At 39.8% G+C, this 13,987-nt stretch overlaps 1 protein-coding gene across 4 annotated transcripts in view; it reads right to left on the reverse strand.

Moving 5' to 3' along the window:
• EPB41L5 (erythrocyte membrane protein band 4.1 like 5) overlaps positions 1-13,987 on the reverse strand; it is a 167,408-nt gene that overhangs the window by 131,369 nt on the left and 22,052 nt on the right. For all 4 annotated transcript variants that reach the window (XM_070389247.1, XM_070389240.1, XM_070389237.1 and 1 more), the window contains exon 3: positions 3,523-3,627. In XM_070389247.1, the coding sequence (XP_070245348.1) occupies positions 3,523-3,627 (105 nt within the window). The remainder of the gene's footprint in view (positions 1-3,522; positions 3,628-13,987) is intronic.

The following is a 13,987-nucleotide window of genomic DNA, read 5'->3' on the forward strand; positions in this document are numbered from 1 at the left end:
GTTGGTGAGGACATGTAGAAATTGGAACTCTTATACACTGCTGATAGGAAGGCAGAATGGTACAGTCACTACTGAAAACAATTTCGCAGTTCTTCAAAAATTTCTACATAAAGTTACCTTATAATCCAGTAGTTCCACTCCTAGATGCGTATCCAAAAGAATTTAAGAGTTATGTTGAGTGCAAAAACTTGTGTGCAAATGTTCACAGCAGTGTTATTTATAACAGCCAAAAATGAATAAACCTAAATGTGTATCAGTGAACGAATAAAAAGGTGGTATATCCATTCAGTGGAATATTATTCGGCTGTTAAGAATCAAGTACTGATATATGCTACAATATGAATAAACCTTGAAAACATTATGCCAAGTGCATTTTCAGACTCAAAAGGCCACAAATTACATGATTCCATTTCTATGAAAGTCTCAAAATGGGCAAATTCACACAAACAGAAAGATTAGCATTTGCCAGGAGCTGTGGGGAGGAGGAATGGGGAGCAACTGGTAACAGTGAACCTCTGGCTATAAATGACACTCTCAGGCATAATTTGAATGGGGTCTGAAGATTAGATAGTGGTAATGTCACAATAACTTCCTGATTTTGATGACTATATTGAGTTGTGCAGGAGAACATGCTTCTCTGTAGGAAATTCAAGGGAAATGGGACATCATACTTGCAACTCTCAAATGATTCCTGAAAAATAATTACTCATATTATTCTTGCAACTTTTCTGTAAATGCACTACTGTTTCAACTAAAATGAGTTAGTGCAACCAAAAGTAAGTAACTTAAAAAACAGCAAACTCATCTGATTACATAGGAAGAAAAGTGAACTATGACCTCATCAATTTACTTTGACTATCTCCTTAATGAATGCATAATTACAATCATACATATCTTGGGCTGATCTAAAATGATCCATAAACTAAATTTTAACACATTAATTTTACAAATATGGACATGCCACATATCCAAGGTTAAACTGTAGCATGTAATTCCTTGGCTCTTTTTCACCCTCATTCCCTTTAGATTTTATAGTTATGTCAACAAAGTAAGTATGATAAATAGTTATGGAAACCACGGGTTAACTTAGTTTACACAGATGATCCTCACCAAAAAAGCCACATGATCTACCAAGTTCTCTATCTTCACTGATAAACTGAATTGTTTGTCAAGTATAAATTTTGTTTACTTCTGGGGTTAAATCTGGCCACACTAAAAACAACTGACAATCATCTATCTCTATGTTTACTTATGTCCTAAGACCGTTACAGAATCAAGTGAGTCAACACTTTAAGAGTATTTGAAGTGTTGTCTAGAGTTGATTTTTAATAGCTTTCATTTCCCAATTATTGTTCTTACAGTTTAATTTACAGAGTTTTTGGCAAGAGTAGAGACTGGAAAATGTAACGCTATTTAAATTTAATCTTAATGCCTAGATTTCTGCACATTAGGAGGCATAAACTAAAACTAAAAAGAGTAGGGATTACAAGTTCTAATGCTGGCTTTACCAGACATTTGTTATAACCATGTGAATCAAATGAGAGGAAAAACTACAGGATCTAGTAATTCAGTAAGTACTGATATTAGAAAAGAACAAATAATGCAATTCAGGAACAGCTGCATGTCTGTTTCTTCTCATAATTACTTAAATATGTTAAGAAACGGAAAGAAAGTACCTAAAACCTAATATTGACTCCTCAAAAAAACAGGAAGCTGCACAAACTATCTATCTCCAAAATCATTTGTTGTTTCATCTGAATGTAAGACTTAAACTCTCTGGAGATGAGAGTTTAATGATATTAAACTCAATAGTCAACCAAGCCTGTATCAAACTAAGTAGCAGATTAGAATTAAATTCAATAAACAGTCTAGTTTATTACTTAATACATACTGGATAGCAGAGGTAACTAAGATTCATTTCCTACCCTTAGTGGATTTCGTCTAATAGAAAAGAAATAAGATTAATAAGAAATAAGAGAAATGCCTCTTATACAACATCCATCCAGAGATCAGAACTCAAACTAGAGAAAATAGCTTTTCAAATTTTTTCATGTTTATGTGTGAACATAAACCCAGAATTCCTTAAAAATAGAAAAATTCAGTTATTTTATATGTTTCCCTGGTGGCTCAAGTGGTAGAATCCACCTGCAATTTAGGAGACCCAGGTTCAGTCCCTAGGTTGGGAAGATCTCTTGGAGAAGGGAATGGCTACCCACTCTGGTATTCTTACCTGGAGAATTCTATAGAGAGAGAAGCCTAGTGGGCTTTATTATAAGTTATTTTATAAATCCTTTTAATTTTTACATCATTCATGTCAATTAGCACACTTAAAAATCACCATTTTTAATGAGCTGCAGATATTCCATTGTAAAGATGTATCAAAATTTACCTAACCAATTCTCTGTAAATAAATGCTCATGCTTTTTTTAAATTGCAGGGGAAATCAGAGAAAACAAGTGAAGCTGACATTATTAATAGCTGTACATTTACTGAAGATGCTCTATAAAGCCAGTCTAGGAGTTCACCTCCAAGAAATGTGGGTTTTGTGAAGTATCTAATAGAGGTATTCCAGTTAATTTATCAATCACACCATATCACCCTCACACACATACACACACACACAGACCCACTTGAAAGGAACTTGAGATTCTTATAGAATATATATTGCTCCTGTGGTTCTAAACACTGCAGTTATTGTGTCACTAAACACAGAAACACCATCACAGATGTCCAGAAAACAAGGCTCAATGTCCTGGTATCCCTCTTCTGCCCCCCAACCCCTGCAAATGCCCTACTCTAGACCCTAGTATCACTTTTATCCCCAAAATGTTTGCACTGACTCTGACTTTCATCTCTGTCCACTCCAAACAATGCTACAAAATATTCCTATGTAAAACTTTGTAAAGCAAAATATAACCTCCCTGACTGAAAAACTCCTAATCCCAGTTATTAGAGAATACTGCCAATTTATTATTAACACTTCTGCAGCTCAGTGTGGATGATGCGGCCACTGATTCATCTTCCAATCTTAATCACTACTTTTTTTCAAATACTGGACAAATTCTTTGAAAAGCCCCCAACTTCCTATTATATACACTGTTCTCTCACCTGAAATGCACATCAAAGAGCATCTATTTATAGACAGAGAATCACAGAGCTGGAAGGGATATTAGGAATATTTTAGTTCAATATTCACCTTAATTGCAAACAAGGAACTTCTATCATTCACCCAAGAGCCCAAGAAACTCCCGTGCCCTCACACAGTGTTCACTCTAGTCTGCTCAAGACCAATCCAGTGGTTGAGATTTCCAAGCCTCATTTGCAGAGATCATGCTCTGGGAATATGGCTTAGGGTTAGACCTTTTTTTAAAAAAATAATAAATAAGCACTTCGGGTTATTCCAAGAAAATTACAGGAAAAAAGAAGACATTTAAGTATATGCAACCTTCTAGCACCGAGAACATCATCTGACATTTTCCATTTCTGTCCCCATTTTAGAACCTCCAAAAACCAGATACTCACCGCTACTTGTGCCGAATCCATAAATCTCAGTCCAAAATAGTCGCTTTCAATAAGGTCCAAGTGGTACATAATCTGATCAAATAGCTCTTGTCCTTTGGCTTTTTTCTGAAATGGCAAGAAAATAAATCAGTGAGTGGCTTAAAAGATCAACAAGCCTGCACTGAAGATAGTTTTAATTACACAAGAGCTCTTAAAAGAAATATTAACTGCAACACCAAAAGCATAACCATGTAGCAGGTAATGGGGAAGACACTATGGTTTTCCAGTAAGCCCTTTAAGACCAGAAAAGAGTTTGTGATCTATTATTTGCTTTCCTGGACAGTGCTACTGCCTATCAACCAATAAGTATTACTTTCTACACCTAACACTTAACGTAAGGAGAAACTCTTGCTTTATCTTTTCAATTTTTAGGGTCCCTATTTTAAAGGAGCTTTATAATGTAGCTGGAAAGAGAAAACAAGAAAACTTAGAACACTTAAGCACCAACCATGTGAAACTAACTGTATTTGCCAAAGAGAAGAGTCACTGAAACTAGAATCGTCAGTGAAGACATGAAGATCAGCCTTAAACTGGACTTGAATGTAGTGGGAAATAACAAAAGCAGAAATGGAAAGTGGGAGGGAACGCAGACAGCAGTAAACTACTGAGATCAACAAGACGTCACCAAACTGGAGGGAGTCAAGGTGATAAAGAAACTTGCATGGAAAAAGCAGGTTGTAAAGTATGATCTCAGGACCTCTGAGGGATCCCCACACAAAAGATCCACATGGTCCCAGGATTCTCCTCATGTACCCTCAATCAGAACATATTGCAAAAAGTGTATTATAACAGCAGGTAAGTGACCTAAGTACAGTCTATTAAATCAGGCATTAAAGAAATTTGCAAACACTCTTCTCACTAAATTTCTATGCTGTTCAGTAAGACTCTTCATAAAAATGCTACTTCTGTTAACCTACAAAAGGTATATATTGCTATTTTTAAATTAATCAGTAAAGTTTTTATTTTTGGCTGTACCATGTGGCATGTGGGATCATAGTTCCCCGAGCAGGGATGGAACCTGTGCCCCCTACGTTGGAAGCATGGAGACTTAACCACTGGACCAGCAGATCAGTCCACAATTTTTCAGCTGTAATTTCTAATTGGTAACTATCCACAAATATAACCTACATATCCTCAATCTTTATATATGTCCTATCCATGTCCCTCTCTTATATAGCTTTAAATTATTTAAGACTATTTCCTATTAAAAAAAAATGTAGCTGGCTTTTTTATTGAATCATCAGTTTCTGCTTTTTAATTGATGACTTGATGACTTACAATTTGTCCACTGCTTTTCCTGCACTTCCTATTGCAACATCTCCTTTCTATTTGATAAACTGCCATCCCTTCATCAAGACAGAACACCATGCTCAATTTTCTGGAATTGAGCTGCAGGACTTGCTTGTATTTTTTTGAGATTCTTTGCCAGTTGCTTCGTTTTCTATTATTTTCTCCCATTCTGAAGGCTGTCTTTTCACCTTGCTTATAGTTCCCTTTATTGAAAGCTTTTTAGTTGGGTCCCATTTGTTTATTTTTGCTTTTATTTCCATTCCTCTGGGAGGTAGGTCATAGAGGATCCTGCTATGATTTATGTCAGAGAGTGTTTCGCCTATGTTTTCCTCCAGGAGTTTTATAGTTTCTGGTCTTACATTTAGATCTTTAATCCACTTTGAGTTTATTTTTGTGCATGGTGTTAGAAAGTGTTCTAGTTTCATTCTTCTACAAGTGGTTGACCAGTTTTCCCAGCACCACTTGTTAAAGAGATTATCTTTTCTCCACTGTATATTCTTGCCTCCTTTGTCAAAGATAAGGTATCCATAAGTGCGTGGATTCATCTCTGGGCTTTCTATTTTGATCCATTGATCTATGTTTCTGTCTTTGTGCCAGTACCATAGTGTCTTGATGACTGTAGCTTTGTAGTAGAGGTTGAAGTCAGGCTGGTTGATTCCTCCAGTTCCATTCTTCTTTCTCAAGATTGCTTTGGCTATTCGAGGTTTTTTGTATTTCCATACAAATTGTGAAATTTATTCTAGGTCTGTGAAAAACACCATTGGTAGCTTGATAGGGATTGGACTGAATCTACAGATTACTTTGGGTACTATACTCATTTTCACTATATTGATTCTTCCAATCCATGGACATGGTATATTTCTCCATCTATTTGTGTCCTCTTTGATTTCTTTCATCAGTATTTTATAGTTTTCTATATATAGGTCTTTTGTTTCTTTAGGTAGATATATTCCTAAGTATTTTATTCTTTTCGTTGCAATGGTGAATGGAATTACTTCCTTAATTTCTCTTTGTTTTCTCACTGTTAGTGTATAGGAATGCAAGGGATTTCTGTGTGTTAATTTTATATCCTGCAACTTTACTATATTCATTGACTAGCTCTAGTAATTTTCTGGTGGAGTCTTTAGGGTTTTCTATGTAGAGGATCATGTCATCTGCAAACAGTAAGAGTTTTACTATTTCTTTTCCAATCTGGATTTCTTTTCTTTCTTTTTCTTCTCTGACTGCTGTGGCTAAAACTTCCAAAACTATGTTGAATAGTAGTGGTGAGACTGGGCACCCTTGTCTTGCTCCTGACTTTAGGGGAAATGCTTTCAATTTTTCACCATTGAGGATAATGTTTGCTGTGGGTTTATCATATATGGCTTTTATTATGTTGAGGTATGTTCCTTCTATGCCTGCTTTCTGTAGAGTTTTTAATCATAAATGGATGTTGAATTTTGTCAAAGGCTTTCTCTGCATCTATTGAGATAATCATATAGTTTTTATCTTTCAATTTGTTAAATAATACTTGTTATTTTATGCACTTTCTTTTTCTGTGTGGGTAATAGCCAACACAATGGATGTAAAACGGTATCTCACATGATTAATTTTTTTTGGGGGGGAAGGGGACTGTGCTGGGTCTTGTTCCTGTGCTCAGACTTTCTCTAGGTGCACTATGTGGGCTTGTCACTACAGTGGCTTCTCTTGTTGTGGAGCACGAGCTCTAGGGTGCAAACATGGCCTCAGGGCATTGGCTCAGTATCTGTGGTGCAGAGGCTTAGCTGTCCCATGGCATGTGGGATCTTTCTGGATCAGGGATCGAACCTGTCCCCTGCATTGCCAGCCAGATTCTTAACCATTAGACCACCAGGAAAGTCTCTCTGTTCTGATTTTGATTTACATTTCCCTAATGCCTAGTCATGTTAAGCATGCTTCATGTGCTTACTGGACATCTGCATATCTTCTTTGGAGAAATATTTCTTCCAGTCTTTTGCCCATTTTTTATTTGACTTGCTTTTTGCTGCTGAGTTGTATTTATCTATTCTATATATTCATCTTTGTGTATTAGATACACAATTTGCAAATCTTTTCTGCAATTCTGAGTTGTCTTCTTACTCACTTGATAGTGAATGTCCTTTAAAGTAAGCTACTTTTATTTTTTATGTTGCTGTTCTTTAGCTAAGTCACATCCCACACTTTGCAACCTCATGGACTGCAGCACGTAAGGCTTCCCTGTCCTTCACCATCTTCCAGAGTTTGCTCAAAATCATGTCCACTGAGTCAGTGATGCCATCTAACCATCACATCCTCTGTTGCCACCTTCTCCTTCTGCCCTCAACCTTTCCCAGCACCAGGGTCTTTTCCAATGAGTCAGCTCTTTGAATCAGGTGGCCAAACTACTGGAGTTTCAGCATTAGTCCTCCCAATGAATATTCAGGACTATTTCCTTTAGGATTGACTGGTTTGATCTCCTTGCTGACCAAGGGACTCTCAAGAGTTTTATCCAGCAGCACAGTTCAAAACCATCAATTTTTCAGTACTCCACCTTCTTAATGGTCCAACTGTCACATCTGTGCATAACTACTGGAAAAACTACAGCTCTGACTATAACTTCATGGGCAAAATGATGTTTCTGCTTTTTAATACACTGTCTAGGTTTGTGACAGCTTTCCTTCCAAGAAGTAAGCATCTTTTAATTTTGTGGCTGCAGTCACTGTCGGTAGTAATTCTTGAGCCCAATAAAATAAAGTCTCGCGCTGTTTTCACTTTTTCCCCTTCTATTTGCCATGAAGTGATAAGACCAGATGCCATGACCTTCATTTTTTAAATGCTGAGTTTTAAGCCTACCTTTTCACTCTCTTCTTTCACCTTCATCAAGAGGCTCTTTAGTTCCTCTTCACTTTCTGCCATTAAAGTGGTATTTTCTGCATATCTTCAGTTCAGTCAGTTGCTCAGTCGTGTCCGACACTTTGTGACCCCATGGACTGCAGCACGCCAGGCCCTCCCTGTCCATCACCAACTCCCAGAGTTTACTCAAACTCATGTCCACTGAGTTGGTGATGCCATCCAACCATTTCATCCTCTGTCATCCCCTTCTCCCGCCTTCAATCTTTCCCAGCATCAGGGTGTTTTTTCTAGTGAGTCAGCTTTTTGCATCAGGTGGCCAAAGTATTGGAGTTTCAGCTTCAACATCAGTCCTTCCAATAAATATTCAGGACTGATTTCCTTTAGGATGGACTTATTGGATCTCCTTGCAGTCCAAGGGACTCTCAAGAGTCTTCTCCAACACCACAGTTCAAGAGCATCAAGGCTTCAGTGCTCAGCTTTCTTTATAGTCCAACTCTCACATCCATACATGACTACTGGAAAAACCATAGCTTTGACTAGATGGACCTTTGCTGGCAAAGTAAAGGCTCTGCTTTTTAATATGTTGTCTAGGTTGATCAGAGCTTTTCTTCCAAGGAGCATGTGTCTTTTAATTTCACGGCTGCAGTCACCATCTGCAGTGATCTTCAAGCCCCCCAAAATAAAGTCTGTCACTGTTTCCATTGTTTCCCCATCTATTTGCCATGAAGTGATGGGACTGGATGCCATGATCTTAGTTTTCTGAATGTTGAATTTTAAGCCAATTTCTTCACTCTGTTCTTTCACTTTCATCAAGGAGCTCTTTAGTTCCTCTTTGCTTTCTTCCGTAAGTGTGGTGTCATCTGCATATCTTAGGTTGTTGATATTTCTCCCAGCAATCTTGATTCCAGCTAGTGAGTCAACCAGCCTGGCATTTCTCATGATGTACTTTGTATATACGTTAAATAAGCAAGGTGACAATATACAGCCTTGATGTACTCCTTTCCCAATTCTGAACCAGTCTGATATTCTATACCCAATTCTAACTGCTGCTTCTTGTCCTGGATACAGGTTTCTCAGGATGAAGTCTAACTTATTTATATTCTCTTCTGCAGCCTGTATTTTATCGTCATTTCAAAAAATCATTGTCAGATCTAATGTCATGGAGATTTTCCCCCATGTTTCCTTCTGAGAGTTTTACAGTTTTAACCCTCACACCTGAAAGTCATTCTGGGTCTACACCTATTCTGATTTCTGTGGATTTCTTCATCACACCCAAGCAATTAACTCCGTTCTCTAAGAAGACTGAATGGATGTCAGTTCAATTCAGTTCAGTTCAGTCGCTCAGTCATGTCCAACTCTTTGCGACCCCATGAATCACAGCACGCCAGGCCTCCCTGTCCATCACAATCTCCTGGAGTTCACTCAAACTCATGTCCATCGAGTTGGTGATGCCATCCAGCCATCTCATCCTCTGTCATCCCCTTTTCCTCCTGCCTCCAATGCCTCCTAGCATCAGAGTCTTTTCCAATGAGTCAACTGGGCATGAAGTGGCCAAAGTACTGAAGTTTCAGCTTTAGCATCATTCCTTCCAAAGAACACCCAGGGCTGATCTCCTTCAGAATAGACTGGTTGGATCTCCTTGCAGTCCAAGGGACTCTCAAGAGTCTTCTCCAACACCACAGTTCAAAAGCATCAATTCTTCAGTGCTCAGCCTTCTTCACAGTCCAACTCTCACATCCATACATGACCACAGGAAAAACCATAGCCTTGACTAGACGGACCTTTGTTGGCATAGTAATGTCTCTGCTTTTCAATATGCTCTCTAGGTTGGTCATAACTTTTCTTCCAAGGAGTAAGCGTCTTTTAATTTCATGGCTGCAGTCACCATCTGCAGTGATTTTGGAGCCCAGAAAGATAAAGTCTGACACTGTTTCCACTCTTTCCTCATCTATTTCCCATGAAGTAATGGGACCAGATGCCATGATCTCCATTTTCTGAATGTTGAGCTTTAAGCCAACTTTTTCACTCTCCTCTTTCACTTTCATCAAGAGGCTTTTTAGTTCCTCTTCACTTTCTACCATAAGGGTGGTGTTATCTGCATATCTGAAGTTATTGATATTTCTTCCGGCAATCTTGATTCCAGCTTGTGCTTCTTCCAGCCCGTGCTTCTTCCAGCCCAGCGTTTCTCATGATGGACTCTGCATATAAGTTAAATAAGCATGGTGACAATATACAGCCTTGACATACTCCTTTTCCTATTTGGAACCAGTCTATTGTTCCATGTCCAGTTTTAACTGTTGCTTCCTGACCTGTATACAGGTTTCTCAAGAGGCAGGTCAGGTGGTCTGGTATTCCCATCTCTTTCAGAATTTTCCACAGTTTATTGTGATCCACAGAGTCAAAGGCTTTGGTATAGTCAATAAAGCAGAAATAGATGTTTTTCTGGAACTCTCTTGCTTTTTCCATGATCCAGTGGATGTTGGCAATTTGATCTCTGGTTCCTCTGCCTTTTCTAAAACCAGCTTGAACATGTGGAAGTTCACAGTTCACATACTGCTGAAGCCTGGCTTGGAGAATTTTGAGCATTACTTTACTAGCGTGTGAGATAAGTGCAACTGTGCGGTAGTCTGAACATTCTTTGGCATTGCCTTTCTTTGGGATTGGAATGAAAACTGACCTTTTCCAGTCTTGTGGCCACTGCTGAGTTTTCCAAATTTGCTGGCATATTGAGTGCAGCACTTTCACAGTATCATCTTTCAGGATTTGAAATAGCTCAACTGGAATGCCATCACCTCTACTAACTTTGTTCGTAGTGATGCTTTCTAAGGCCCACTTGACTTTACATTCCAGGATGTCTGGCTCTAGGTGAGTGATCACACCATCGTGATTATCTTGGTCATGAAGATCTTTTTTTGTACAGTTCTTCTGTGTATTCTTCCCCAAGCTTGTGCCAGGTCCAGAACGCTAAGTTGGGATGGAGGTGACGCGATTGAGGAGGTCCGAGAGGAGGTGCTGTCTCCACTGCACAGAGGTGGGCCTGAGGTTCGGCGCCTCCCAGGGTGCCAGCGTCAGGCCCAGGAGCAGACCACGATACAGGCATCCCCTCCGCCTCTCCAGCACTCCGACCTCCCTGCGCCCAGAAGTTCGATGGTGGCAGCAGCGTTGAGGGACCCACCTCAGAGTAGTATGAGTAGAGAAGCTACTCCACGTTCAAGGTCAGGAGGGGTGGCGGTGAGGAGATACCCCTCGTCCAAGGTAAGGAGCAGCGGCTGCACTTTGCTGGAGCAGCCGTGAAGAGACATCCCACGTCCAAGGTAAGAGAAATGCAAGAAAGTAGACTGTAGGTGTTGCAAGAGAGCATCAGAGGGCACACACACTGAAACCATAATCACATAAAACTAGTCAATCTAGTCACACTAGGACCACAGCCTTGTCCGACTCAATGTAACTAAGCCATGCCCTGTGGGGCCACCCAAAACGGGCGGGTCATGGCGGAGAGGTCTGACAGAAATCTGGTCCACTGGAGAAGGGAGTGGCAAACCACTTCAGTATTCTTGCCTTGAGAAACCCATGAACAGTATGAAAAGGCAAAATGATAGGATACTGAAAAATGAACTTCCCAGGTCAGTAGGTGCCTAATATGCTACTGGAGATCAGTGGAGAAATGACTCCAGAAAGAATGAAGGGATGGAGCCAAAGCAAAAACAATACCCAGTTGTGGATGTGACTGGTGATAGAAGCAAGGTTCAATGCTGTAAAGAGCAATATTGCATAGGAACCTGGAATGTTAGGTCCATGAATCAAGGCAAATTGGAAGTGGTCAAACAGGAGATGACAAGAGTGAACGTCAACATTCTAGGAATCAGCAAACTAAAATGGACTGGAATGGGTGAATTTAAATCAGATGACCATTATATCTACTACTGTGGGCAGGAACCCCTTAGAAGAAATGGAGTAGCCATCATGGTCAACAAAAGAGTCCAAAATGCACTACTTGGATGCAATCTCAAAAACGACAGAATGATCTCTGTTCGTTTCCAGGGCAAACCATTCAATATCACAGTAATCCAAGTCTATGCCCCAACCAGTAACGGTGAAGAAGCTGAAGTTGAACGGTTCTATGAAGATCTACAAGACCTTTTAGAACTAACACCCAAAAAAGATGTCCTTTTCATTATAGGGGACTGGAATGTAAAAGTAGGAAGTCAAGAAACACCTGCAGTAACAGGCAACTTTGGCTTTGGAATACAGAATGAAGCAGGGCAAAGGCTAATAGAATTTTGCCAACAGAACGCACAGGTCATAGCAAACACCCTCTTCCAACAACACAAGAGAAGACTCTACACATGGACATCACCAGATGGTCAACACCAAAATCAGACTGATTATATTCTTTGCAGCCAAAGATGGAGAAGCTCTATAAAGTCAGCAAAAACAAGACTGGGAGCTGACTGTGGCTCAGATCATGAGCTCCTTATTGCCATATTCAGACTTAAATTGAAGAAAGTAGGGAAAACCACTAGGCCATTCAGGTATGACCTAAATCAAATCCCTTATGATTATACAGTGGAAGTGAGAAATAGATTTAAGGGCCTAGACCTGATAGATAGAGTGCCCGATGAACTATGGAATGAGGTTCATGACATTGTACAGGAGACAGGGATCAAGACCACCCCTATGGAAAAGAAATGCAAAAAAGCAAAATGGCTGTCTGGGGAGGCCTTACAAATAGCTGTGAAAAGAAGAGAAGCGAAAAGCAAAGGAGAAAAGGAAAGACACAAGCATCTGAATGCAGAGTTCCAAAGAACAGCAAGAAGAGATAAAGCCTTCCTCAACGATCAATGCAAAGAAATAGAGGGAAACAACAGAATAGGAAAGACCAGAAATCTCTTCAAGAAAATTAAGAGATACCAAGGGAACATTTCATGCCAAGATGGGCTCGATAAAGGACAGAAATGGTATGGACCTAACAGAAGCAGAAGATTAAGAAGAATGGATGTCAGACACACTCAACTCTGACACTTACTGGAGACAGCATCAGACTCCATGGGTTAAGCTCAGTCCCACAAGACTGCCCCTACTTCAGATGCCAGTCACAGTCCAGTCTATTAGTGGTGCTTCTGACCAACTGGCTATTAAATGGGTTCTCAAGACCCCCTCCTTGGCTTCAATTAATTTGCTAGAATAGTTCACAGAGTTCAGGAATCAGTTTACTCACTAGATTTAAGAAAGGATATCAGCAGAGACAAATTAACAGCCAGATGAGAGGATATACAGGTCAAGGTACCAAACACAAGAGCTCCTGTCCCAGTGGAGTTTGAGATCAAGCACGTGGAAGTGTTCTGGTTCACCAATCCAGAAGTTCTCCAAACTTGTCCTTTGGGGGTTTTATGAAGGCCTCATTAATTAGGCATGATGGATTAAATCACTGGTCACTGGTGACTGAATACAATTTCTGGCCCCTCTTCCCTTCCAGCTGGTCTGAGGGTAGCAGTGGGTGCCAAAGTTCCAACCTTCTAATCACCTGGTTAGTTCCCCTAGCAACCAGCCACCATCAGCTGGTTACTGAAGGGCTTTCCAAGTCACAGCATTAACGTATCAAAAACACTTTGGGGACTCTTATCACTTAGAAAATTCCAAGAGTTTTAGGAGTTCTGTGCCAGAAACAGGACGAAGATTAAATATATGTTTATTGTAAATCACAATACTACAGTAGTCTTTGATCCATTCTGAGTTAATATTTTGGGTTTCCCTAGTGGCTCAGTGGTAAAGAACCCAACTGCCAATGCAGGGGACGTAGGTTCGGTCCCTGAGACAGGAAGAGCCCCCGGAGAAGGAAATGGCAACTCACTGTAGTATTCTTGCCTGGGAAATCCCACGGACAGAGGAGCCTGGTGGGCAACAGTCCACAGGGTTGCAAAAGAGTTGGACACAACTTAGGGACTAAACAACAACAACAACAGAAGAATCCAATTTAACTCTTTTGCATGTGGTTATTCAATTTTCCCAGCACCACTTGCTAAAAAGACTCTCGCCCACTGAATGGTGTTAGCATCTGTGGAAAATCATTTGGCCATATATTTGAAGGTTTATTTCTAGACCCTGTAATTTGCTCCACTGATCTGTATGTCTGTTCATATCCCAGAACCACACTGTTTTGATTACTACAGCTTGATACTAAGTTTTCAAATCAAGATATGCGAGGGTAATCTTTCCCTTCTTTTTCAAGACTCTTCTGGATATTTGGAATCCCATGAGATTCCATATAAATTTCGAATAGTCTGTCCTATGTCTTAAAAAAATGTTC

The sequence above is a fragment of the Bos mutus genome, chromosome 2 (assembly GCF_027580195.1).
Source record: "Bos mutus isolate GX-2022 chromosome 2, NWIPB_WYAK_1.1, whole genome shotgun sequence".
Taxonomy (NCBI): Eukaryota; Metazoa; Chordata; class Mammalia; order Artiodactyla; family Bovidae; genus Bos; species Bos mutus.